The sequence below is a fragment of the Paramormyrops kingsleyae genome, chromosome 25 (assembly GCF_048594095.1).
Source record: "Paramormyrops kingsleyae isolate MSU_618 chromosome 25, PKINGS_0.4, whole genome shotgun sequence".
In the NCBI taxonomy this organism is placed as follows: domain Eukaryota; kingdom Metazoa; phylum Chordata; class Actinopteri; order Osteoglossiformes; family Mormyridae; genus Paramormyrops; species Paramormyrops kingsleyae.
The window spans coordinates 18391410-18419408 of record NC_132821.1 but is presented as its reverse complement, the minus strand read 5'-3'; the positions used below and the strand labels follow the sequence as shown (position 1 = coordinate 18419408).

The 27999-nt window shown below is 47.0% G+C and overlaps 1 protein-coding gene across 3 annotated transcripts; it reads left to right on the top strand.

Moving 5' to 3' along the window:
* Positions 1–3: 3 nt before the first annotated feature.
* vegfc (vascular endothelial growth factor c) lies at positions 4–27989 on the top strand. 3 transcript variants are annotated; one of them, XM_023815400.2, is made up of 8 exons: positions 4–22; positions 839–1140; positions 10799–11009; positions 11263–11453; positions 15298–15437; positions 24339–24439; positions 25763–26084; positions 27504–27989. In XM_023815400.2, the coding sequence occupies exons 2-8, from the start codon at positions 1024–1026 to the stop codon at positions 27610–27612; spliced, it is 1191 nt and encodes a 396-aa protein (XP_023671168.1). In that variant the 5' UTR covers positions 4–22; positions 839–1023; the 3' UTR covers positions 27613–27989. The 3 variants fall into 3 exon arrangements, with proteins under 3 accessions (XP_023671168.1, XP_023671167.1, XP_023671169.1); XM_023815399.2 differs by lacking the exon at positions 4–22 and adding an exon at positions 51–136; XM_023815401.2 differs by lacking the exon at positions 4–22 and having other exon boundaries at positions 552–1140; positions 25766–26084.
* The last annotated feature ends 10 nt before the right edge of the window (positions 27990–27999 follow it).

Here is a 27999-nt window from a genome sequence, read left to right as displayed (position 1 = left end):
CAGAACCTGGAGGGAAACGCAGGTGAGAAAGAGTCAGGGCAGGTTTTTGAGGGGCTGAGGTGGGCGGGCCCTCGTGTTTCAGGGGAGCAGCAGATGCAGATTAGTCAAAGCCGAACTTTCCTGCGACATCGCCAAGGTGCGTATTTACTACACCTTCCTTATTAAACCACGTTTCTCCACTTTAGTTCCTTTGATGGCCCCCCGCAGCCCAAGAAACTAAACAAAATATGTACCATTTGCGGTAAATATGCAAAACGGTTTTCCGTTTTTTTCTTTACGTGCAATCGATTCCAGAGCCGGCGTCAGCCAAATACAGACTGACGGAGGCTCAGTTTTAATTCGCATTTAATGGCTGCCTTCGCCTCATGTGCACCGATGTACTTTAGAAAACAAAAGAATAATATAAGGATTTTATTGCATATGGGCCTATAGAAAAATGTTGCAAGAGCAATAACGGCGTGAGGGCAGACAAGTGTTGAGTTTCAGCTTCGCGTAACCGGATTTGTGAGTGAAAAAAGTCGAGAAGGCGCACGTGTCCCAACTCATATTTCTTTTCCCAAACGTCCCGCTTTGTATAAATTGTAAGTTGCTGGAATCCTGCTTAGACCAGACCCAGAAAGGGGGAGGAGAGGGGATGTCAGGGACAGCGTGAAATTGCTTTAAACATGCCATTCCCCGCTGCCCAGACCTTCACGCCGCCTTAAAAGCCGGAGCACCGGGCACGAAGCGCTCTTTTCAAAGTTTACTTACAGCAAGCGCGTAAAAAAGCCTGCATTTAAAAAAATAAGTTTTTTTTTTGTATTTTTTAAATTTTATTTATTTATTTATTTATCTCGAGATAAAGCAACGAGTCGGCTATTCCAGCACCATCCCCGGGCTCACAAAGGAGAGCCTGCGTCTCTGATACCATCGTCGCATTTTAATCTGACTGGGAGAGGAGTCTGGAGCAGCCGCGCATAATAGAGAGCCGCCAGAAGTTTGAGAGGATTTATACCCCATCCCGGATTGCTGAGATTGTATAAAATGCACCTATTTGGATTATCTCCATATTTCGTCTGCATCGTGTTTATTTACAGAAGCTTGGCAATTGAATCATTTCAAGATTATTATGATGATTACCAAGGTCAAGGAGATTTCCAGGTACGTATACTCTCATTTCACACACATTTTTCTGTTAACGCGGTGGCCTTTTTAACAAATTAGATTTACACACTGCTACAGTTTCTCACGATAACCGATATTTTTGTGATATATTGTGATTGGGTTTTCACCTATACATAATTAGCCTTATTTCACTAAAAATCTTGCACTAGCCTTTGTTTTGTAGGAATGCGACGTTACTCATTAAGCATTTTTCCATTTACTGTGTGATGAAGAATTTGAACCCTATTCATGCATTTATTAATGTGTTTATGGGCTGTCAGTGGCAAACTGGCACTGCTATCTACTGTTTAGCGACATTAGGGACCGGACCATACTGATCTGTATGTTAGAGATCCCGCATGTCGGATGGTCCTCGCGCGCGCACAGGTGTCGGCGTCAAATAGCGGGAGTTTGTGCGCGTTCGACCCCCGATGGCGGCGGGCAGGAAAGAGAGAGACGATAATCTGCAACAGGGCTATTCACTAATATAGTGCTCTTAATTACCATGCGATATTAATTGTCACTTTCTAAATGTCTAAAATGACCTCTGTACTGCCTGTCTTGCATCATAATTATAAATAATATAATTGTAATAATACTACTACTAATAATAATTCTTATAACAGTAATAATGATAAACAGGCCCTTATTATACATTTTTGTATAAATGTATTAAATATAGCACAATTTGGAAAATGCTTCCACGCAGCATTTCGACCTCGCTTCACTTGTAGGTCACTGAGCGCCACAGAACTTAAATGTCCTGCTGCGACTTTACACCCCCGACAAATTTCTTACGGCTTTTTCTGCTTTTAAACATTAGTATTTTTGCTCATGCTCACGCTGCTACTTTTCCTATCCCATGTAAAACCCCCGCAGTTCCAGACTGTCCCATATGCAGAATTGCAAGTAATTGCAAATTAAGTGTCCTGCCAATATGCATATACGCCGTGTTCGGTATTTGAACCTTATTTCAAAACGGCAACCGAGAGGCATGAAGGCGTTGTGATTATTAGACGGTTATTGTGATCCCCCCCCCCCCCATTTGGCGTTTGAAATATTTTTGGTTTTAAAATCAGGATGCCCTTTTGCTTCGGGGAATGTAAGGTTAGTGTAATGTAACTTATTGCTCTGAAATCTGCTGCACGACTGAAAGTAGAGTTTTCCTTGTACCTCCCTGTGTATTTAATGAATATTAATGGTTGAGTGTGGCGCTGAGAGTCTGACGAGCCTCCCGCGTCTGAGCTGAGCTCTTCAGCGCCATCGCCGTTAATCATGCTTTTTTTTTGTTGCTTTTTTGTGGGGGCTTTTAACCCCCGGAGTAATTGTAAAATCCCAGCTTAATTATGATGGATTTCTCTGGATCATAGCCGATTTATGTCCTGAAAAACACCACGAGCTCTTAAATTTGTTATCTGCCGTCTTTTGTTTTATATGGGGAACGTTTACATTTCAGCCGGGACACAGTCGCGAATATTTTTGCAAGGATTACCTTCAAACGCGAAACATGTGTGTGGCTGTTAAGCTGCCCAGCAAAGGACCGTAACCCCTGTCATCTCAGAAATGTCCACAGCTAATCTTAGCCGGTTCAGGCTCAGACCCCTCCGCGGAGCCTGTCAGGATGCTTACCTGCCCCCCGCCGGTTAGTTATTCGTTGCTGACAGGAACCAATCTCAGCGGTGTCATTTCTGACATCACACAGACCTCTGCTAGGCAAAATTACAATAAGCGGACCTCGAGGACTTCTACCTCTACATACAACTCATGAATAGTACCTGTTGGACATCACACCCCTTTCGAACTATTAAATTTATAAGTTTGTGAATTTTTCATGTATGTGTTTCATTTAGGCCGGCTGTTTCTCTTTCATTTATCTGCCCCCTAGATGGTCCGTTCACTCCCATAAGGACCCGCATGTTTGTGTTACGGTTGCTGAAGAATGCTGAACCTGAACAACACCCTCATGGTGTCACAGGCGTCTGGAGCGGAATGTCCAGGAACAGAACGGCGCTGATTTAAGTTATATGAGGCTGTGTTTCTGTAGGATGGTCCTCAGCACCAGAACGCTGCCCAGTCTCACACGGTCCACGCTGTGTGGCCAGGGACATGCTGCATCCCAGCCTGCGTTCCGGGTTTCCGTAGACAGCATCGGAACAGCGGGAATACTGAACATCGGTTTCCCTTTGGGGGTGGTGACGGGCACGTTCCGGAATCCGTAGCAGGAAGTGCGTAGCCCCTCAGGTCCTTCCAGTTCCTCCATGCATTCAGCTGTGTGTTACTGAACACAGCAGGTTCTCCCGCCCGTCCTCCCACCAGCTTAGGATTTGTGACAAAAAGCGCTGCGTTCTTAAGCACATTGTAGAAGACAGACCCTGACAGGAGGCCCACAGTCCTGCAGCTGCTGTACCTCCCGGGACCCACAGCGTTTAGGTCTTCAGCCAATCACCATCCGTCACGTTGGCTGCTCCAACCAATCCTGGAGGTGTGCCTGGGTCAGTTGCTTTGAGGTAGGGTCTCTTAAGAGCGTGACCAAGCTGTGATTTGTGGAATGGCATTAAAACCTCATGTTTGTCTCGGTTTTGTTTCTGCACGTAGCTCGTGACAGGATGGAGAATACAGGAGCTGGGTCTTTTGGGGGCGCCCCCCTCAGCTCCAGGGGGCCCAAGGTGGCCTCCTGGCTGCCTGTAAACAAACGGTCAATGAACCCCAGAGTGGAATGTGTATATGTGTGCTGTCAGGGGGGTCCAGCTGGGGGCGGGAGGGACATCTACATCACTGAGGCCCTGCTGTAAGCATGATGGAATGGGAGGAAAAATGAGAGGAATGAACGGTTACTCACTCTAGACTTGGGTTAAATGCAAAGGACACACCACATTTGTGCTGTGGTGTGTCAGCGATGGCAGTCACTTTCACTTCAAGCTAGAGGGACGGGGACGAACTGGGAGTGACTGGCAGCAGGGTGTGTCCGACGTTGGTATGGAGGAGTGACATCCATGTGCTGAGATTGCCGGTTCCCTCTCACCACCTGGGTGACCAGCGTGCTTTTGAAGCGAGGCTAAGGCGTGCTCTAATTGGCCACCTGGGCGAGAACATTTCCTATCACCTGTCACGATAACAAAAATCACCCCGCATGACATTTTCCCCCATAACCAGTTTATGGTCACCTGAAAACGTATATCCAGTAGCGTTCCGCACCATGTGAGCGCTTAATCCGATCATGACCGCACTGCAGCAAACTTAAGCGTGCTCATAACCCAATTATTCTAGAACATTCTGCGTGGTCTCTTAAAGCAAGAGCCTGTTTTCCTATTAAGACCGAAAGTCCCATTCATCAGGCATTAATGAAGTTCATATGACAGAAAGTGAACAAAAACTGTGTGGTAGGTATGAGCTCAGAGCTGGATTAGAGCCTCCATTTGACTGGGTCTCCAAGCTGTTATATATGTCACCCTTCCAAAGGCTCATCCATAAATCTTCCATAACTGCTTATCCAGTCCAGGGTCCTGGTGAGCCTGGACCCCATCCCAGGCAGCACAAGGCACCAAGGTGGGACACCCTAGATGGGATGCCAGTCCATCACAGGGAGTTTAAAGGGTTAACAAAAAATTACAGGTCTATTTGGCACAATTAAATAATCTGAATAAAAATCGATGCAAAATTAATGCAAAATATAAAAGATAAGACATTTTTGCATTGTTGTAATAATTATGCTGTGAGCACATTCACCCCTGTGTTATTCGTGTGGTTTTGTGAACAATTAGCAGGAGTGACATGTGTTGAAATGTTCCCTTTGTGAAACCTTCCCAAGCCGTCTGAGGCTTTCAGCCAGTGATGAGTCATCACCGTTAGCGTTAGTGTTCTATATCGAAACATCTCACTCCAAAGGCTGTTTCGATGCAACGTGGCATGTCTCACACCCCAGGCCACCTCACCTCGGAGGAGCTGAAGAGGAATACCTTCTCCCAGAAGCGCACATCCCACCTCGCTGTGTGCTAATAAATGAGCCATTTTCCTTAGCATGCTACAGGACGTCTTAGTACATAGTCTCTGTTAGTTTTATGATCCAGGCCAAAACTGTGAGTGATTATCTTGGGCTTAAGAAAGTTAATTCGTTTGACCACAACTTAGCAAAGAATCAGCACTGGACAGCTTTCGGTAGCAGATCTATTTAAAGGTTCATCTCCCTTGACCTCTTGCTCAGTAGTTTACACACGTTGCACCTGCGCTTACATTTTTTCCCCTGATTGAAAGTAGGGGGAGTCAGAGGTCCACTGTGTTGGACTGCGGCCGCCTCTCAGGTGGACGCGAGGCCAGCAGGACCCGCCAGGCTCTCAAATCCGCATGTCTGATCTGTGTTTATCCCCTCAGTAAATCTCAGCACATCTTTAATTGCATCTTGCAGTAAGTGTGTAATGCTGCCAGTTTATGGGGAAACTTTGTCGCAGTTCACCACTCATTAAGTAATGAAAATGAGCATTGATGCAGGGAGACCTTCAGCTTCAGTCCTTTGTCCTAAATCTTCATCCATGCACCCATTCAAGAGTATCTTCAGTGTCTTTTATTGAGATTCCACACATTCTGGAAGCTTGTCTGTAGGAAAGGGGACCTATAAGCAATCAGAAATCACTAATCCGCATAATGTCTGTGTCTAATCGTGGTCTCGGGCCGGCTTCCTTGTCGACTCTGTACGTAGGAGATGTGATTCAGTGGACGGACGCGCCATTGCCTGGAAACACTGCAAAACAGAGTAATGTTTCCGAGCTAAAGTAAACAACTGCTCTCGTGTGAGCTGATTAAAATCGCAAAAACTTTTTACTCCACTCCCTCCCCCACACCCTAGTGGATACTGGCTGCCTTCGGTGCTGCATGGTAGGATTGTTTCAGCCACCCTATTGCTCAGATCCAAAACAGGACGTTGGGTTATGAGCCATGTCTGAGATATATCGGCCTCTCACGGTCACTCATGTCCCCGTGGACTCAAGAAAAGAGGCTAAATCCTGCTAGTTTACTGCACCACAGCCATTTAATTGCCCCAGCACTCACTGTAAGCACCTCAAGGCCTCCAGAAACACACTGTAATACCAACAAGCCCAGACACCAGAACCGGGAATTCAGCTGGGTAAAGTTCACCTTCTCCACGCAAAGCGGAATATCCTTTGGCAAGTCATTAGTCATATAATGTAATAAAAAAGATGCACATCTGTTACTGATTGGCTGCCTATAAACGGAATTATGTTCGCATCGAGATTGTCGAGCGTTGATGAAATCTTTCGTGTCTGTCCGCTCTGATGTCCGGCGAGCTCTGATGGGTTTAGCATTCATTCCCCATGTTGGAAAACCCATTCCCTTCGGTAACAGGATCGCTTCCTGACAGACATCCCCGTCATATTGGCGAAAGTGATGTACTTTGAAATGCTCGCAGCAGACTGACAGGGAATTTCCCTGCACATCTGTCCGAGATGAAGTACATGGAAACCTGGTCTGACTGACCAGTGCCGCTCTCAGACATCTTACACCAAAACACTGGCCAACTGGAACTCCTCTCATACAGCATGAACACAAACGCTGAACCGTGCTGCTCGGTTACACCCTATGTCCACTAAAGACAAACGCACTGACGTCTTACCCAGGTGTGCTGTGTTCCTGACACACCTCACATGTAAAATGTGGTACGTGAGCATTTAGCTCACACATGACCACCATGCAGGAACTGGGCAGGTGTTTCTCCTTTGACTTTGCTATTCATAACCTAAATTTCACGAAATTGCCGCCTTATCTATTGCTGTACGTACATCGCTACTTGAAATGGACCGTGTCTCTACATGTATAATGACCTCCCGCTTCGTCTACAATGCATTACATTATTGTATGTTATACTGTTTCACTGTAGAAAAAACAACGTGTTCCTGTGTGTCACTATTAATATTGTTTGTCTTGCGTCGCTCGTATTGTGGCGATAAACATTTAAACAAAGTACCTTTCCTTGGCGTGTGTATATATATATATATATATTCTTAAATGTCTAACTAGCCACAGAAACCTAAATTCACTGTATAAAAGCGCAAACTGCAATAAGACAGTCACTTGGTCATGGTGTGTGACAAAAAAAGTGCTCCACAGTTTCACTTAATCGACTTAAAACCCAGAACAGGGGCGTAATCCTATGATTGGCCACGTTAAACGCTTCTTATCAGATTTACCTCGCATAGTCATTATTAAAAGCCGTCTTTTCGTTGTCAGTATAATGAAATAAGCAGAAGAATTACAAGAAGTCTGAAGGGAGTTAAAACACTAGGACACGTGGGAAACCAGAAGGGACTAGCGAGTGCGCTTTGGAGACTGGTGGCTCCGGTGTCACCTTATAAACGCATATCTCATATTACTGAAATTATTTTAGCATCTTATAACCGCAGTACCTAACGCAATGCGCGTATTGAATGCACGGTCCGGTGCCATTATGTCATTATATGCATACCGAATTATCTCTCTTTCACCATGCTGAACAAAGTTGGAACAAATGTGATCCCACTCGTTCTGTTCTCAGACAGGTTCATTAACAGTTTGCTGCCAAAAACGCGTGTGTCCTGTACAGTACGGACACAGGGATTGAAGCACACCGAAATACATAATATGGAATGCAAGTTGAAACGGCGCGAAGGAGGGAGCTGGACGGGCGCCCATCGGCTGGTGTTCTGACGAGTTGAGCTACCTCGAGACGCGCTATCGAGCCTTTCTGCGCATGTGCAGTTCCACCGTCTTGGGATTAGGGTTAGGTTTTAGGGGTTAGAGTAAGGGTTTTAGGGGTTTTTGAGGGGTTAGGGTAAGAGTTAGGGTTAGGGCTATCGATTAGCACTACGGTAGCCTAACTCGACAAAGTAGCTCAACTCGACAGAACATCGGCGCGCTAATCGGGAACAGAGGAGCTGTGATTCATTTGTTTTTGCGCTCCGCGTGTTTCTGTCGCCGTGAGGTGGAACCGGATAAACCGGGATCCTCAAATCAAACGAGAAGGCATCCTCAAGTAACCTCATTATCAGAAGAAACTAACAAAACAATGAACACAGTCCTGCAACAAATAGTGCAGTAGAGGGGATGTTAACTTCGATCCTTCCTCGTCAGACTCCCTGCGTATTCATGTGCAGTTCGGCAATAGTAACAGATGCGGAATAACAAGCGGTTTAGCAACTGAAGGGTTTGTGTTGTACCGTGACTAATTTCTCAGTTCAGGTTTACCAATGTTGCGGCGGTTTTCTGGCATTGACAGTCATCATCTTCTTGGCTATTGTTGTTTTAGAATTAACTCTTTTTTGTGCTAGACTACTATTTTATCTTATTTTATAGGCGTAATAGGTATTCTTCCTTAAAAAAAAACACATTTTAAGACATTGTAAACTAAACACAGGTGGCCACATAGTTTTTTTTTAACACTAAAATTCACTTGTCTTTCCACATAAAATGGATTGCATGGAAAGAACGAGAGAAAAATAACAGTAAACCTGCTAAACTGGGAAACTGGCAACTGAGTAATGTGTGACCCTGTTTGCACACCCGTGTCTTCTATTGTTCCTGGTAGGAAACAGACTACGGACGTTATTTCAGGAATTGTTATAAACAAAGACACGGAATAAATGCGCCACAATAGCGCAGTTTAGCCTTCTCCCCAGTATTTGAGTTTCCTGGGCAAATAATAGTAAAGCGTGCAGTCTGGAATGGTCACTTCCTGCAAGGTCCTTGTAGCCTTTCCTGCCTGTGTTGGACTTTGATGAGAAATGTTCTTTGGTACCCAGTGCTTTCAGCTGCGCCATCCCCAGGATCTGGTGATAAATGTCGGGCTTAACCACCTCCTGTCCTATTGATCCATCAGTAACCTGACAGCTATCAGTGGACGCTCTGTCTTCAGCTGATGAGGTCAATAAATTGTTGCCTGATAATTGACAACCCCCCCCCCCCCCAACATGTGTCATTTTATTGTAAAACAACATCCAGCAGCACAAACACCAGACAGATCAAGAACTCAATTGCTGCGTCTGACTCAGAGCTATGAATGCACTAGTTGGAATCACATATTCAGTCCCCGGTGATTTTATTTAATTTTTTTTTAGCATTTCTTCTATATAAATATTTGTTTTATTCTTGTTACTAGATTTTGTGCCAGAAAGGAAGCATTGTATTCCAAAAAGAAACCACCGTATTCGACAGAGACTAGATACATCGCTGTTTTCCTCTAAGCTTTTCTGTTCCGCCAGAGGTTCAAGCGGAAAAGCAGACAGGTCGGCTGAGAAATGGAGAATTAAAACGTGACCAGTCCGCAGTGCAGGGCAGGTATATTGTTCACCTTTGTCCACTTGGCTTAGGGGCAGCTGGGGCCCTCAGATAAGCGGCGGCAGTATTTACGCGTTGCCGTACACAGCAGCCAAGGCGGAGTGAGAGGTTCAGAGTGCGGTTTATCAGCTTGCTTTAAAAAGCATGGGGGGGTTTTCACACTTAATGAAATATGACGAATCGCCCAGATAAGAGAAGGATGAGGAATCTATTTGGGATTTTCTGCTTTTCTTCTGTTCAGTCTCCCATCTCTTCATTTTTTGACACCTCAGAGACAAATCTGTGTTGTTTTATCGGCAGGGTCAATCAGTCATGGGGGTATCTGAGCACGCTTCCTGGAATGTTCCAGACAGGAGTATCGCTTTTCATCATCCGCCAGCTCTGGCCCCCAAGTGCATGGTGCTTGTGTTTTCACACTTTGCGTAGGCCTACCAAGAGTCCCATGGGTGTGTGTGTGTGTGTGTGTGTGTGTGTGGGGGGGGGGGGGGGGGGGTGAGTTGTGCTGGAGGCCACAGAAAAGTCTGCTAAGGTTTCCAACCTCAGTTCTGTTCACTCTTCGGTCAAACTGGATTCATCAGTGTCCACATTTCAATGATGGCGTCATCCTGGTGTGTCGCACCCTGAGCACATCGTTTGCACACAGCTGCATGACATTAAGTGTTTAAATTGCTGATGTTTGCAACCTTGTGACTGTATCAAGCTCTTATTAACATGCAAAAACAAATGCATAAGTGAGACTGCTGGAGGCAGGGGGGTGAAGATAAAACCCCGATCCCTGCAAAATGCTGCTGCACCTTAAGTTCACAATTATTTCTCAATTTCTACAGTGAAATGTCTAGCAGTCTGGACAAAACTCAGAAATCAATTTAGATAAAGTAATAAATCAGTTATTAAAAGAGATGATTATAGGGACACTGGGGGCCCCGGGCAAAAAACTCCATGGGGCCCCCCAATGCACCCCGCCCAACATAGTAACATTTATGACCATTATTTTAGCATGAAGTCTAAATTAATAATATCAACAAAGAGAATTTAATAAACACAATTCCTTTATTTTCACTGTGCAAAAGAGACACACAAATAAAAGCAGATTGCACTAAGTAATTGGCTAAGCCTGTCCTGTCCCTACACCTCTGACTATGCCTGATCTTATTCATAGATACTATTTTTTAAAGCTTACTCAAGTTTGGCAGACAATGGATGTGCTTACGCATCCGTGCTTATTGGCCTTACTGGGCTACCGTCCACCAATGTGGCAGTTTCACCTGTGATGACACTCCAGTTGCGGCGTCGACAGCTGCCCCTTAAACGATGCTTTTGTATTTCCGCACAGGAGGAAGTGCAGCCCGAACTGGAGCAACGGCTGCGCGCCGCGTCCAGCGTGGACGAGCTCATGCAGCTTGTATACAGAGGCAGCTGGACCTCGCTGCGCTGCCGGTACAAGCTGGGTCAGCGGCCCCCAGGCCGGGGCCGCACCGCCGGGAGTGGCTCTGGGGAGCCTGTCATGTTCGCCGCCGCTTTCTACGATTTTGAAGTTTTCAAAAGTACGTCACCCTTTCGCGTTGGACGCATTAAGTCGAACGAGGAGCTTTTTGTGTCATTTTGTGCAAATAAAATATGGGAAAGTGTGTAAGATACACCAGAGTTTTACAATGGTGTTTAAGTGAGTAGCGTTGTACGAATGTGAGCAGCATAAAAAGCATTTTTACATACAGTAAAGGAATAACTGTAAATCATATGCACGGTATGAACATGAAGGTCACTCTAACGCATGTCGTCTCCCTGTCTCGACAACAGGTATAGAGTCAGAGTGGAGAAAGACGCTGTGCATGCCACGCGAAGTGTGTTTAGATGTGGGGAAAGAGCTGGGGTCGCCTACAAACACCTTCTATAAACCACCCTGCGTGTCTGTCTACAGATGTGGAGGCTGCTGCAACAGTGAGGAGCTGCAGTGCATGAATGTCAGCACCTCCTACATCAGCAAAACGGTGAGCCGCCAGCCGCCGCCCGCAGCTTACTACCCCCAGGATGCCACTCGCGCCGTACCGCCCCCAGGCCGCCGCCCGCACCGTACCTTCCCCAGGCCGCTGCCCGTACCTTCCCCAGGCTGCTGCCCGTACCGCCCCCAGGCCGCCGCCCGCACTGTACCGCCCCCAGACCGCCACCCGCACCATACCGCCCCAGGCCACCGCCCGTACCACCCCCAGAATGCCACTCGCACCGTACCGCCCCCAGGCCGCCGCCCGCACCGTACCGCCCCCAGACCGCCACCCGCACCGTACCTTCCCCAGGCTCCAGCCCATACTGTACCATCCCCAGGCTGCCTCCCGCACTGTACCGCCCCCAGGCTGCCGCCCGCACCGTACCGCCCCCAGGCCACCGCCCGCACCATACCGCCCCAGGCCACCGCCCGTACCACCCCCAGAATGCCACTCGCACCGTACCGCCCCCAGGCCGCCGCCCGCACCGTACCGCCCCCAGACCGCCACCCGCACCGTACCTTCCCCAGGCTCCAGCCCATACTGTACCATCCCCAGGCTGCCTCCCGCACTGTACCGCCCCCAGGCTGCCGCCCGCACCGTACCGCCCCCAGGCCACCGCCCGCACCATACCGCCCCAGGCCCCCGCCCGTACCACCCCCAGAATGCCACTCGCACCGTACCGCCCCCAGGCCGCCGCCCGCACCGTACCGCCCCCAGACCGCCACCCGCACCGTACCTTCCCCAGGCTCCAGCCCATACCATCCCCAGGCTGCCTCCCGCACTGTACCGCCCCCAGGCTGCCGCCCGCACCGTACCGCCCCCAAGCCACCGCCCGCACCGTACTGCCCCCAGGCCGCCGCCCGCACCGTACCGCCCCCAGACCGCCGCCCGCACTGTACCGCACCCAGGCCGCTGCCCGTACCTTCCCCAGGCCACCGCCCATACCGTACCTTCCCCAGGCCGCCGCCCATACCGTACCTTCTCCAGGCCGCCGCCCGCACCGTACCGCCCCTAGGCTGCCGCCCGCACCGTACCGCCCCCAGGCCGCCGCCCGTACCGTACCGCCCCCCAGGCCGCTGCCAACACTGCCCTCAGATCTGGAGAGTGCTAAAAATAAACCTGCAACTGCACATTCATTCTGTTTGAGTATTTTACCATAAATATTTAATTGATTGAATTACTGAAATAAACTACATTATTTATATATATACACTTGGACAAGTGGCGAAAACCTACTTTGATGACACTGCTTTTTTTGGGGAAGGGGGGAGAAGGGAGGGGTCCTTAATGTAATGTAATGTAAATTTAATTTCTAAACCACACTTTAGAGTATTCCAAAGTGCTGTACAAAGTAAGCACAAACAGAACAAGAGTAAGACAACCCTATAAATAATCACAATACAATACATCCAAAAATGCAGTGAAGCATCCAAATAATAACTGGCAACAGTCAGAACTAAAAGTCAATCTATAAAAATAGGTTTTTAATCGCAACAGAGAGATTGAAGGAGAGGACCTAATCTCCAGTGGAGGAGCATTCTAGAGATTAGGTGTGTTACACAGAAAAAGCTCGGTCACGTTTTTCTTATTCTGGGCTTGTGGTACAGACAGTAAAAGTTTGTTGGAGGACCTCAGCTGTCTGGACCCACAATGGTAGGCAAGCTAATCGGTAACACAAGAGGGGCACGACCCATTCAGAGCCTAAAAGACAATCGATAAACTTTGAACTGCATCCTATGCTGGACTGGGGGCCAGTACAACACAGTCAGTGTAGGTGTTATGCTATCCGTTTTTTTGTCTTGGTCAACAGGCTAACTGGGGCATTCTGAGTGAGTTGTAGGTAAGAAAGTGATGACTTTCCGAATACAGAGAGTTAATAATAATAATTTATATGGGATGAAATCAGGCCATGAATTACTTTCTGGAGGTGATAAAGATGATTTAAGTTTTTAAATATTTCTAAGACAATATATAGCAGCTGTAACAACAGAATTAATTTGCTGATCAAATTTAAAATCACAGTCAAAAATTACACCTAAATTTAGTGCGTGATCTTTCGTAAAAGTAGAAAGTTGGCCCAAGTACAGGGATATTGCAATTTGGTGACCCACAGGGGATAATTTTGGTCTTATTATCATTTAATTGTAATGAGACATTCAATGTCTATCAGACAAGCAAGTAAATGCATCACCGAGTGTGGTTCACGGGCTCTCAACGGAAGGTAAATGTGGGTATCGTCAGCATAAAAATGAAACGAGATGTTGTGCCTGTGAAATATACTGCCCAGCGGGAGCATATAAATAAGGTCAAAGTCATTCATAAAACCAGTGGGAACTGGGAAATGTTACCAGTTCCTCAGTACCATAAACTGTTTTCAGCAGCTAAATGCTGTCACCAGTTAACGGCCGGTGGTTTGGTCACCGATGCTTAACAAGCTTGGGTTAGATGGCTCTCCCATGCTGACCACTGCTTTGGTCTCCTCCTCTGGCATTTAATGTCTGTTTTTCTTATAGAGAGAGATGTCCTGCTAAGCTCAAGCTGTCATCAGGCCTCCCAGACCCCCTGTCAAGATGGTCTTAAGCTTCCAGGAAAGCGTTTGTGATGTGGGGGTGTAGATAGATGGGGAGGGGGGGGGGGGTGTCCCCACTGTGGGGGTAATGGGTTAGGAGTCGACAGATCACTTTCTCTGCCTGATCCTTCTGGGAAGGCTGCAGTACTGCTCCAGTTGCACCCCCCCTCCCCCCCCCAAAGTGGGGGCTATCTTTGGCCAGATCTTAGCAGTGTTGTAACTTGTTCTTATTGCCCTGGTGCAACTTGATACTCCCGTGCTTCACATTTCAGACAGTCCTGGTTTGAAACCTGGCCACTTACTTCAATATTTACCTGAGTGACACCCCGTGCCGTCCATTCAGGTGCTTTTATTCAGGAGAGGAAGACAGGCCTTATAGAACGACACACCCACTTGCCAATCACAGGAAGTGTTTCATAGAGAGGAGGGACACATGCTTGTCTTTGTGTCATTGGCACTCTGTGGTGTGGTGCGAGAAGTCAGAGGGTAATCGCACTTGTTTATTTCATGGCTGGTTATGGCTGAGAGAGGTGCTCAGAAGAGTGAGCTGGTGGTAAGGAACTGGGATGCCCTGATGTTAGTTTGAGACAAAGCAGCACAAGGGCGAGGTTACCACGGCGACCCTGGAGACTTCAAAGACAAGGGAGGCTCTCAAGCTTATCAGGTGACCACAGCATCAGCAGGGTAAAGGGTTCGAGGCCCCTTCTTCATCTAAGACATGGCATTAATAGGAAGGGAAGCCGTAGAACATAGAGCTGCTTATAAGCAGTCAAGACCTTCCTGCCCAGTGTGGCTCAATAAACACATTACCTCAAACAGCGAGCCTCTGTGGTCTGGCCTTAAATGGAACATCTCCTTATCAACTCCCCATGTATCCGCGAGTGGCCCCCAGCCTCAGACCAGTTCCGGAAGCTTCTGGCTAATGTGACAGTTTATAAAATAGACACTGAGCCAAGTGACACTCAGGGCACGGTTTGTGTGACATCTTAATCGGCCAGGGTCCCTGTCACACACTTCCTGTGCTTTTTAAAATATACTCTGTGACTTCCTAAGAGTGCACTGTGGTTTTAGTCGTCTGTAGCAGTTACACAGTCTTTGTTTATCTGTTCCTTATCAAATTCCCTTTCTCAGATGGTATCTTCGGCTGTATCCAGCCCGCAGTGCCTCAAGTTAAATGAGACCGTTATTTATTAGTATTGTCGTGGTTGTTCTTGTTGTTAACAGTCGCTCTCAGCCTGGTGAAACCTGACTCCTTCTGCTCCTGACTCTCTTCCGCTGCAGCTGTTTGAAATCACCGTCCCCATCACCCACGGAACAAAGCCCGTCACCATTGGATTCGCTAACCACACCCTCTGCCGCTGCCTGTCCAAGCTGGACATCTACAGACAAGCACACTCCATCATAAGGCGGGCTCTTCCAGAGTAAGTGCCCATTCAAAAACATATCTCTCATTCTGCACCAATAACAGAGACATTCCCCCATATTCGCAGTGATGTATCGCTACCAAGCGTCGGAAAAGGACAGTTGCTCCTGAGCTTTGCTCGGTCGCCAGTCGGGGCCGGGAGGACATTTTCCACTTTTTTCCCGCTCCGGCAGTAGCTAGCCTGCTGTGAGGGGGTTTTTGTGGTTTTTCGACCTCCCAAGAGCAACTTCGATTTCGCCTTGTTTTTAGTTCATACTTGGTTCAGGCAGAAGTTCTTCTGGTAAGTAGTAGTAAGTTTATCAGGTTTAAAATTTTTAATAAAATAATAATTAAGTTCCGTTTTAACACAAGTAATAACTTATTTTAGTGTACTCCGCACGTTACTGCATTTATTGTTACGCAAATTAATCTTTATAGTTAAATACACTATATAAATTTACTGGGCTGGGAGTACGGGGTCATAGTGAGTTAGTTAATTATGGGGCCAGCTCAGTGTTGCGTTTGCAAGATGTTTGCCCTTCTGGACGTTAGTGTCCAGTCGGACTTCATCTGCGAGCGATGTAAGCTAGTGGACTCACTCATGGTCAAGGTTCGCGACCTTGAGGAGCAACTGGCTCGCATCCAATGCAACAGTGAGTTAGATGAGCTAGTTGATACGCCGTTTAGGGAGACGGTGTGTACGCCACTAACGGGGGGGAGGGAGAATGAAGAGCAGAGAGGTCGAGAGAGCTGGGTGACCGTAGGTCGTAGACGCAGGAAAAGGCGTACACACGTTACAGAGGCGGCATCACCTGAGGTGTCTGTGTCTAACAGGTTTCAGGTGCTTCCAGCTTTAGAGCCGGAAGGGACTGGGGAAGCAGGTGGGCCCTTGGGCACTGAGGAGCCCCCTCCCCCCAGAAAGAGGGAGGTTGTGGTAGTGGGGGATTCAATTATTAGGGGAGTAGACAGTTATGTGTGCACGCGTGATAGAGGGTCCCGTACGGTGTCTTGCCTGCCTGGTGCCCAGGTAGGAGACCTTCCAGATCGTGTGGACAAGCTTTTGGCCCCAGCTGGGGTGGATCCAGTTGTCGTGGTGCATGTTGGCACCAACGACATAGGCAAGGGTAGAAGGGCTGTTCTGCAGGATAAATTTATAGAAGTCGCCAATAAGCTTAGAAGCAGAACGTCCATGGTGGTATTTTCCGAAATACTCCCCGTGCCACGCGCAAGTGAGGCTAAGTTAGCTGAGATAAGGAGATTAAATGCGTGGCTAAAAGGATGGTGTAGGAAAGAGGGGTTTAGGTTTATGGGGCACTGGAGGACCTTCTGGAACAGGTGGGACCTGTTCAAGCCGGATGGGTTGCATCTGAACCGGAGGGGAACCAGTGTACTGGGAAGGCGTATTTGTAGAGTAGTTGAGGAATGTTTAAACTAGGGACTGGGGGGGCAGGGAGGTTAGTTAAGTATGTAACTGGGGGGAAACGGAAAGCCCAAAAAAATCATATTATAAGTAGGCACTGTAATAAGCCTACCCTTTGTTGTCTGTATTTAAACGCCAGGAGTATTAGGAATAAAATTCATGATTTAGAGGCTCTTATCTCATCGGACTCTTATGATATTATAGCAATAACTGAAACGTGGTTGAGTGATAAGGATGGACAAGAATATAATATGGATGGTTACACATTGTTCCGTAAAGACCGTATAGGTAAGAAGGGAGGTGGTGTTGCAGTATATGTAAAGGAAATCTTGCAGGCAAGGGAGCTTACTGATATAAGTAAAAGTACGGAAGCTATATGGGTAAAATTAGATGCTACAAACTCAAATAGCCTAATTGTCGGTGTTTGTTACAGAGCACCCAATGTAGCTGCTGAGGAAAGCAGATTGTTATACAGTGATATTAGGATTATGAGCAATAAAAATGATGTGGTAGTTATGGGTGATTTTAATCTACCGGGGATACAGTGGGACATTGTTGCTGGCTCTTCTGAAAATGAACTTGAGATGGTGGAATTAGTACAGGATTGTTTTTTTACTCAGTTTGTTAACACCCCTACCAGGGGAGATGCCATTCTTGATCTTGTTTTGTCTAATAACCAGGACAGGATTGGTAAATTAGATGTTTTAGAACCACTTGACAGTAGCGATCATAACATGGTTAAATTTGAGGTTAAGTTTAGTGCCCGAAGAGCAAAGTCCAAATCAAAAATATATAATGTTAGGAAGGCTAACTTCAATTGTATGAGATTAAAACTAGAAACCGTGAACTGGATGGAGTTAAATAACAAAACTGTTGAAGAGGCATGGGAATTTTTTAAAAGCACGTTATTGCAAGTACAAGAGGACTTCATACCTGTTTCTAGCAAAAATAAATCTAGGAAATTGCAACCTAGGTGGTTTAATAGGGACATAAAGTATAAAGTAAGGAGGAAAAGGGCTTTGTTCCAGAGATGGAAAATAACTGATGATGACATAATAAAGCAAGAGTATCTAAATCTACAGGCTGAATTAAAAAATGACATTAGACGAGCTAAAAGGAATGTCGAAAGGAAGATCGCATTGGAGGCTAAGGATGACGTTAAAAGTTTCTTCCAGTATTTTAACTCTAAAAGAGCTCTAAAAGCTGAAATTACTAATCTGCAGGATAGTAAGGGTCTTATAATTGAAAACGACATTGACATAGTAAATGAGTTCAATGATAGTTTTGCACGGGTATTCACTGTCGAGGACACTAGTAACTTACCAGTTCTTATTACTAATTCAACATCGTCTATAACTAATATATATATAACTGAAGCTGATGTTTTGCAAAGCCTAGCTAAGCTCAAAATAAATAAATCACAGGGCCCTGATGGCATCTTACCTATAGTGTTAAAAGAGATGAGGGATATTATTTGCCGACCCTTAACATTACTGTTTCAAAAATCCTTATCTGAAGGTGTGGTACCTTCTGATTGGAAGCATGCCAACATAACGCCCATTTTCAAAAAAGGGGATAGAAGTAATTTGTCAAACTATAGGCCAATCAGTCTAACTTGTATAACTGGTAAAGTTATGGAGGCTATAATCAAAGAGAAAATGGTAGATTACCTGGACTCAAATAACATTTTGAGGGATAGCCAGCATGGATTTAGGAGAGGTAGATCCTGTTTAACAAATCTGTTGGAGTTTTTTGAGGAAGCTACTCAGGAAGTTGATGATAAGAAGGCCTATGATGTCATCTATTTAGATTTCCAAAAGGCTTTTGATGTTGTTCCCCACAAGAGGCTCTCACTTAAACTCAAAGCGACAGGTATTTTAGGAACTGTAGCGACTTGGATTGATAACTGGTTAACGGATAGGAAGCAGCGAGTAGTTATAAGAGGCTCGATGTCACAGTGGGCCTGCGTTCATAGTGGGGTACCGCAGGGTTCAATTTTAGGACCACTTTTGTTCCTAATTTACATAAATGATATAGACACCAATATATACAGTAAACTGGTGAAATTTGCAGATGACACCAAGGTGGGTGGTGTAGCAGATACTGAACTAGCGGCTCAGCAGCTACAGCGGGATCTTAATTTAATTAGTGACTGGGCTGACACCTGGCAGATGAAATTTAACATAGACAAATGTAAGGTACTCCATGTAGGGAGCAGAAATATAAAGTACAGGTATTTTATGGGACCTACTGAAATAAAGGTAGCTGATTATGAGAAAGACCTTGGTGTGTATGTTGATGCTTCCATGTCTCATTCTCGCCAGTGTGGGGAAGCAATAAAAAAGGCCAATAGGATGTTGGGGTACATCTCCAGGTGTGTGGAGTTTAAGTCAAGGGAGGTAATGCTAAGATTATACAATTCCTTGGTGAGACCTCACCTAGAATATTGTGTACAGGTTTGGTCACCATATCTTAAAAAGGACATAGCGGCCTTAGAAAAGGTGCAGCGTAGGGCCACAAGAATGATTCCTGGTCTTAGAGGAATGTCATACGAGGAAAGGTTATTTGAGCTAAATCTGTTCAGCCTCAAGCAAAGGAGACTGAGGGGGGACATGATCCAGGTCTATAAGATTCTAACAGGTTTGGATGCTGTTCAACCGAATAGTTACTTCAGCATTAGTTCAAATACAAGAACTCGTGGCCATAGGTGGAAATTAGCGGGAGAACATTTCAAACTGGATTTAAGGAAGCACTTCTTTACACAGCGTGTAGTCAGAGTATGGAATAGTCTTCCTGATAACGTAGTGCAAGCTGAATCCTTGGGTTCCTTTAAATCAGGGCTAGATAAGATTTTAACAACTCTGAGCTATTAGTTAAGTTCTCCCCAAGCGAGCTCGATGGGCCGAATGGCCTCCTCTCGTTTGTATAGTTCTTATGTTCTTATGTTCTTATGTAAATGCTTCACTGCATGACACTAGTGCGATGCAGCAAGGCTTTCCTCACTGTTTCATCACTAGGTAATTTACTGCGGAAGCTCATTGTTGTTCTTCCGAGTGCTTCCTGTCAATGTGTTGTTGTAGGATATGGTTGTTGAGGAACTTCCCGTATAGATTTTGATGAACTTTCCATTCTAGGCAGTGCATCTGAGAACTTAATGAACTTTACTGTACTTCTTGGAAGGAAACCTTTTGATATTCTGCATGGTTTTTGGGAAAGTCTCGAAACGGAATCGAATCACTGTGGGCGTCCAAGTATGGCTCGTTTTCATCACACTGTTGTTCTGTGTGTGGAAAAAAAAATGTTTACGGTCGTCTTCAGTTTTTCCTTAAGGAGTTTTACAGTCCAGCAGTCTTCCCCACAGACCTTATGGCAGTTCTGGGTTATTTTTTTCCTGACTGAGTCATGAGCGTGTTTACTGTTTAGATAGACAGAGCTTGCGGGATGCGTAGTTGGCAGGGCATCCAAAACACACCTATTGGAGAAGAAGGACTGCCGTCAGAGCAGACAGAAAAGCAAGCAGAATAAGCTGTAGAAAAGGATAAGGCAGGAATGAGTCATATGAGTTATCTGCTCACAGAAGAAACCTCGAGAGTGTGATCGCGGCGCGTGCGATGGGCTTGGAGTTTGTCAGAGCACTTACAGGGAGATGCGTCGTGACACGCGTGGTACCCTCTAGCCACCAGGATGCCAGGCTGATCAAACAAAGCCATTGAAGTAATCAAGGATTAAGCAGTTGCTCGTGTGCGATGTGCACAACAGGATTTGCCAAAGTTAAAGCGATTACTGTCGCACTGGAAGTCATTTCCTGTCGGAACCGGGCAGCTTTCGCAGTATTTTCGCAGTATGGCTGCAGTTCACATCTGCTTTTTTCCCTCTTTTTTTGGCATTTTTGTTTGGGGAAATTTGTTACGTCGCGAGGCCCCCCAGTGCCTCGGGGTCGGGTTTCTGCGGGCTAGGCCCAGAATAAACCGCTCCCCGAGGACGTCTGCGACGGTACCGCGACTGATGGGTTCAGTAACCCATTGTGTCGTGGCCCTGAACGTGAGGTCTGTGGTCCCCCCAGAGGAGCAAGTTGTGCCTCAGTGGGAGGGAGGGGGGGGGATATATGAGCACATTTTTGGGGAGAGAAACATAAAGGGGGTGTAAAGTGAACACTACATATATCACCACGGAGACAAGCCAATGCCTCCCAAAGGGACCGTGAAAAATGTGGAGCTGAAACCTTCACAGAATCACAGTACACATTCTTTCTGTAATCACATTAATAATAATTATCACTAATATGACTTCTGCTATCCTTTTATCCATTTTCATTACTTTGTGGTTGAATAGATTAGGGGGGTAGATACTACAGACATTAGGGTATATGGCTGTGCTCCAAATTAATGTGTGGGTATGGGTCATATATTTCAGACTTAAATATCCACAACAGTAAAAAGTAGTATGTGATGCTACAATTTTGGGAGAATGTAGCAGCCAAGATTTCCTACAGCACTGATTAAGTGCTGACCACTGCTAGAGGTCTCTGCTAGATCGGCCCAGAATTAGGTCCTCCAGAGAAGCTGAGATGTGGCTGTCTGGAGAGGCATTGTATCCCCCCAGCTTGACCCCCAGTTACCAATCCCCCAAATAAGGTCCCTCATCACAAGGATTTGGAAATACTAAAACTACGGGGAGTTGTGATGTCAGTGACAACTGTGGTGGACCTGCCTGGTTTAGTAGAAGCACATGCATCCCTCAGACCATGAGTCTTTACCCCCTCAGGGTAGGTATATGTGCCATTGAGGGGCTGGGCAGCTGCCACACTGGGAGAATGGGCGGGTAGATCGGGCTTCAGGTAAGATTAGGAGTATTATATAGGATGATCCGAGAGATACTCATAGCTAATGCAAAGGACACTTAGTTACTGTTCAGGGCTGTCTTCCCGTCCTCCATGGTTACCTTGGCCATGAATCTTGGGAACCTCTGCGTCTTTTCCTGTGCGAGGCAATTTTGTCAGGCTGAAAGCTCTGTGGCCCAAAAAGGCTACTTAGTGCTGCCAGATTGAAGGGCTCCCTGAAGTAAAGTAAGACCAGTGGCCATTAATGGGGAGTATTTTAAGAAATCCTGTGCAGGGTGTACCTCAGGCTTCTGCTCCATGTGACCTTTAATAGGCTCCCAATCCCCGGTGAGTTTCACCAGGATAAGTGACTAGAAGTTAGTTGGATGGTTAGAAATGTTTTGAGTGGTGATTTCACTGGGAGGAATATCTGCAGCTTTTTAAACTGAACCTTCAGTAATATTTGCTGTCGCATTTACCCCAGGATATGCTCAAGAATTTCAGCATCAAAACAGCGCCAGCCTTTACGTCATACCGACAGAGGAAAATGGTGGAAAGAGTGGCCTGTTTTCTAGAGTCTAACCTGACGTGTGATCTTGACAATTATAACCAGAATTAAAAGTGTGTTTTAAAAATCCTATGGTTTCATTTTGTAAATTTAACAGCTGTTACGTGTTAGCCAACGTGCAGGTGTCTGTGGTAGCTACGGTTAGCCCACGGCTAATGTCTCCCATGTGCCCATGACCGAGCAGTAATGTGCTGTCTGTCTGAGCTGCTAAGTGCTTGGTAATTAGAACCACATCGAACTGTCAGAGTGCCATCTGCCGATCCATCGTCCAGATATCATGGTCATGAACGTCAAACAAATAACCAATGATACGAAAAAGTATTGCTGATAGGATTACAAGACACGTGTTCTGTGTTTCATAAAAATTTCGACAATCTCTTTAATTTTTGTGGGGATAATAGCATCCCAGAACCCCATTGATAGACAAATAAATTGACGATCAGGTTTGACCCACCATGTTTCCCCACTTTGACTTTGTTCTCTCAGTTTGGTCCTTAGTGTTTTTCCACCACATCTCGGCCCACTTTGACCCATGGGGTCAGAGGAACGATGCCTTGAACATCATTAATTTATTGTTATCAGAGACCATAGTGCCAATCTCACATGTCCCAACTGTGGGGTTTTGGATTACAGCGCTGCTTTCTGAGGTGATCAGCGGCCATTGCCTGCACAGACGGGTCTGAATGGAACAGGGCCTATATAAATCACAGCAAGAGGACAGCCAGACATGTTGCTTTACTTCCAAGAGAGATGCAAGCACCTCTTCTGATTCTTTACTTTATGTAGCACACCTTACATCTGAACATTCGACTCTGGCTGCAGATTTCCTCTAGATCAGTTTATAGAACGGCATCTACCAAGGGACACATCCTGCACTGTGGAATTTGGCCGCATTTTCTTGGATCACAGGTGCACTAAATGTGGGCCGTCAGCACAGTCAACACGGCTTGACTGTGCTGGCCTGGGACTCGAAGGTAAATTTGTTCAGTCTGGGCCTTTTTCCCTTTCTAAACATGGTGTCAGTATCTGTCTAGGAACTCACATTTCAACCTTTTAGCCCCCATTTGCGAAACATCCAGGGGAGTACACAGAGTGATTAATTTAGGACATGCGTGTTGCTCTTATCACGAGTGACGGTGATCAACGGTGGTTCTGGTTTGGTTTCTGGGGATCTGCATTAGGTTTTCATTGAAGAAACTTACTCTGTGGGAGCTGAGAGGTACGGTAAGCTTACAGTATACAGTTACGGTAAACTTGGAGTATAGACTTTCGCAACTGTAATACTCCTGGCACTTAGAGAGGTGAACATTGCTTTAGCATATTTTGGATTAGTAATATTAGAGGTTGAGGTGCTTCAAGGACCACTTATAAAGTGTGGGGTGATATTTCCCGGTGGGTGGAATGCCATGTCTCAGGTGAGCGGCGGGCTGCTTCACTGAAGACAGACGGTCCTGGACTGCCACGATGATGAGAACACATCCATGCCGTCATATCATCGCCCCACTAGATGCTCCGTGTCGTTTTACACCCGTCAGCTCAGGCTACTCTGATTTTCTGTGGGAAAAGTGACACTCTGATGACATGTGACTTGGCTGAAAGCGTGACTGGCGATGGCGGGTGGTCCAGCGTGCGGTACTGAGAGTGGTTATGTACCATGCTGATGTCATGTGACTCAGTGGGAGGCGGGACCAGCAATGGCGCCCGGCGCGATGTGCGGTACTGAGAGTGGTTAAGTATCATGACCCCTGTGTTGTCAGAGGGGGTGGGCCTCGGTGGTCGGGGGGGAGCTGATGTGGTTGCAAGTGTTTTTAAGACACGTGTATGTGAGTAGGGGATGTGTTGAGCAGGGTGATGGACCTGAGAGCCATATGGATCCAGATCCACGACCCACAGCAAGCCGCCAGAGTGGCTGACCAGGAGCTGTGGCCTTCTCCTGGTCTTCATGAAGGAACTGAAACTGCACTGCTAACATGCACCTTTCTCTGGAGGGCATGTTAGTATTTCAGAATGGATCAAAGAAGTCCAGCTACGCTTGAAAGATCCATCAAAAACATCTATTCGTCACCTGCAATAACCCAGCTTTCTCTAAATGGACAACCTGTGCTCTTGCCAGGTGCAGTGTGGCAAACAAGACATGTCCGAGGAACCAGGGCTGGGACGACGTCCTCTGCAGATGTGTACTTCAGCCTGACGAAACCTTCTCATCAGGCCCTGGTACGTGGTGCTGGTACCGACATTTGATCCAGGAAGAGATGTTAACCCTGTGACCATGCGGCAGGAGTAATTTAATCTTTGTTCTTATTGTTATCATAGTTTAGGGATAGAATAAATCGTAAAAACAAGACGTAAAAAAACAAAGTCTTAAAAATACCTCCAGGCTAGAATGAGAGGGCATGAGGCTGTCGCAGGATCATGTGCCTTATGTCAGCGCCCGTGCATGCCAGGAATGCTGCAGGTGATCAGAGAGGGCCATGTCCATCTGTAGCTGGAGCTTTCAGGAAATGCCGCATACGGTTTTGATTACCCGCTGCGATGATGCATGGGTTAGGACGAGATGGGGCACTCGGTAGTCGATTAGTAGGCTGGGATGAACGTGAGCCCTTTGAACGCATGACGTACGGGGTGCGAGTTCTTACACAGGAGGGACATGGGCTCTTCTGGGATGCTTTCAGACATGGCTTGGCCTGCTTGTGCCAGATAGATGGCTTAGGAGCGCTTCCAAGGAATGAAGAACCAAATGTCATTGTCATAACAACGACAACTGAAATTTTGAGTATTTTAAGACGTATTTTGTTTTGTCCCAGTAATGACCAGTTACAGCTCTATTGTTGTAAATTACAATGTGTCACAGCTGGCAGATCATAGTAAATTAAAAAGTTAATCCTGCCATAACACCAATTTTTTCCATCGCTCTCTTTCATCTGGGCTACAGCCGTCCTTCGTCGAGGAAAAACAAGCGGTGTAATCGGCATGCCATCGTTGGGGAGCACAAACATTGTGATGACGTGGCGAGGGGGGAGGCCTGCTTTCTCTAACAGGCACAACCCTGAGCTATTTTACAGTCGCATAGAAACAGGGTAATAGAATTAGCCGTGGAGCAGAGTGATTTGCCAGCATGCAAAGAGAAACATCTGTTTGCACCATGTGGGGGGGGGGGGTTATCACGAGGAATTTTCAATAGGAATGTTCTCTTTCAAAACGTTTATTAGACTGTCAAACAACAGCGTGGAGCCCAGCGTGTTCTGGGGGCAAAAACCGCGGGAACCGTGGACGCGAGGCATTCCAGAGGGCGTCAATTTGGGTGGATCGCCGCGGCGAGCGTGCAAACACGCAGCTAATCTAAATGACATGTCCACCCCCCATGGAAAAACACACGCACGCATGCACACGCTAGAGCGCGTACAGTACACTCAGGGCAAATTAAACGCAGATGACAAGAAAAGAATTTGAGAATGAATGCGGTGTCTTCCTTATCTTAATGGAAACCATATGCTGAGTGTGGAATAAGAAGCTAAATCCCCCCCCCCCTCCCCCCAGCAGAACTCCTCAGTGAAGACCCGTGCGGACCGGACAGGGAGCTGGACGAGGAGACGTGCGAGTGCGTGTGCAGCAGGCAGGCCCAGGCGGCGTGCGGGCCGGGCCGTGTGCCCGACCCACGCACGTGCCAGTGTGTGTGCAAGGTGCCCGCCGCCCCCTGCAAGCCCGGGCACGTCTTCAGCAGGGACGCGTGCCAGTGTGTGTGCGCCAAGACGTGCCCCAGGCACCAGCCCCTGAACGCCGCCAAATGCGCCTGCGAATGCACCGAGTCACCAAACCGCTGCTTCCTGCGTGGGCGCCGCTTCCACCCAGCCACCTGCAGGTAACCAGGACTGTCATGTGACCGCCATATGGGCCAATCAGAAACCAGAATGTGTCATAGGCGTTTGTCAATGACAGATTTGTTATTTTAGAAGATGGATCACTGAAGTTCTCATCTGACCTTTAAACTGCTCCTATTAAAAAAACAAAAAAATGCTCAGGCTTGGACAGTTAAGGAGTTATTAAGTGATTTAACTCACTGGGCCTTTCTGGCATCAAAACAAAGCACTGTGCCAGACAGCAATCTTAATTATCCTGCTGTTTTTCACATTATCTACAGTAAGTAGGTACATAAAACACCCCTAAATCTGTGATACACTCCAGAGCTTAGCACCACCATTCGACCCCATGTTTAAATGAATAACTCCTCCCTGATTGGCTGCATGCCTAATGGTCTGATTAGCAGCTCTCTGATTGGCCGGCACTCTCCTTTTGCGGCGACCTCAGCCCAGCGCAGCCCCCTCAATTTGCGCCCACGTGTTGCCGCTTATCGGCCGGCTTTCCATCAGCGATGGCCCTGGGCCTTGAGAGTGGCGCATCCGACGCATCGGGGTGTAGCGCAGCAATCCGCCGGAGCCTCAGCGCGCACACATTCGGAATCGCATGAGGGTTTCCGCATTGGCACGGATTAGACTGCAAGGCCGTACCCTAACCTGAAATAAAACAACCCCCCACCGTGAAACCACATCAGGCTGGAGTCGTCTGCTTAGGGTTACGGGAGCTCTGCGCTGTGTTTTTGTGTCGTATCCTTTTACGTTGCTCCTGGGTGAGCTACCGTACCTTCGCCACCGTGCGAATTTGATTATTTTCGTTAGTTTAATGAGCAGCTCAGCCCTCACCTTTATCTGTAAGGACTCACGGTGTTTACACTCCCTGGGAATTTACGCCCCCGCTCATCCAGCCAAGTACAATCCTCTCGGAGACTCTGCCCATTCCGTGCTTTGTGCTTGAGGCAGACTGACGTGAGAGTAATGCTGCCTGTTTGGGGGGGTATCACAGGCTGCCGGATGCCCCGGCTGTGGTAATGTCACCCCCCCCTCCAAACCCCCACTGCCCCCCAACTAATGTCAGTGTTTCCACACCGCTTTTCTACCTCGACGGCATTACGCAGTCTGCTTTTGTTTTCTGCGGATCCTAGACCCAGGGGGCGGGTTTTATGGAGGTCAGCCTGCCCTCTCCCCCTATAAGAAGCCCCCACCCCCCCCATAAAGAACAATCACGACCCTCAGGTTTAATTGGGTGACCAGCAGCAACTGCTGGTACCTCTCCTGCCCTCCATCAATGAAACTGCAACAAAAAAGCCACAGTCTCTCTCACAGCGTTCCATTTGTGTACAGGCGAGTGTTTCAGTGTTAGTCAGACATCACTCCCAGTCTCTCCCCCCCCCCCCCAGGATTAATTTGGCTTGTTTGGCTTTCAGCTGCTACCGCCCCCCGTGTGAGGTACGCAGGAGGAAGTGTGAGGCGGGATTTTACTTCAGCGAGGAGGTGTGCCGTTGTATACCCACATACTGGAGGAGGCAGGACTGAGGAGGCGGGGTGTACTGGCTGGTAAACTGTAGCCCCCTCATCAAAATGGTCACATGGACACAGAGTGTGGGATTATGGGAAATATAAACGACAGTAACATCAACGGCAGCATCAGCATTGAGAAGCTACAAGAGGAAACAAAGCCGGATGTGAGCATAATGACGTAATGAACTGAGGACTTACACACGCCGTCTGTTTCTATGGTTACCGGCTCCGTTTTTATTTGTATGTGTCAAATAATGATTTTATAATTTATTGCCACTAATTGTTTGCAAACATTCCTGTTCATAGTATTTCAGCCTTTCAGGAAAATACACTGTGATCAATATTTTTGTATCGTGAAATACCTTTAAAATAAAATATAAAGTTGTATTACATATTCCTATT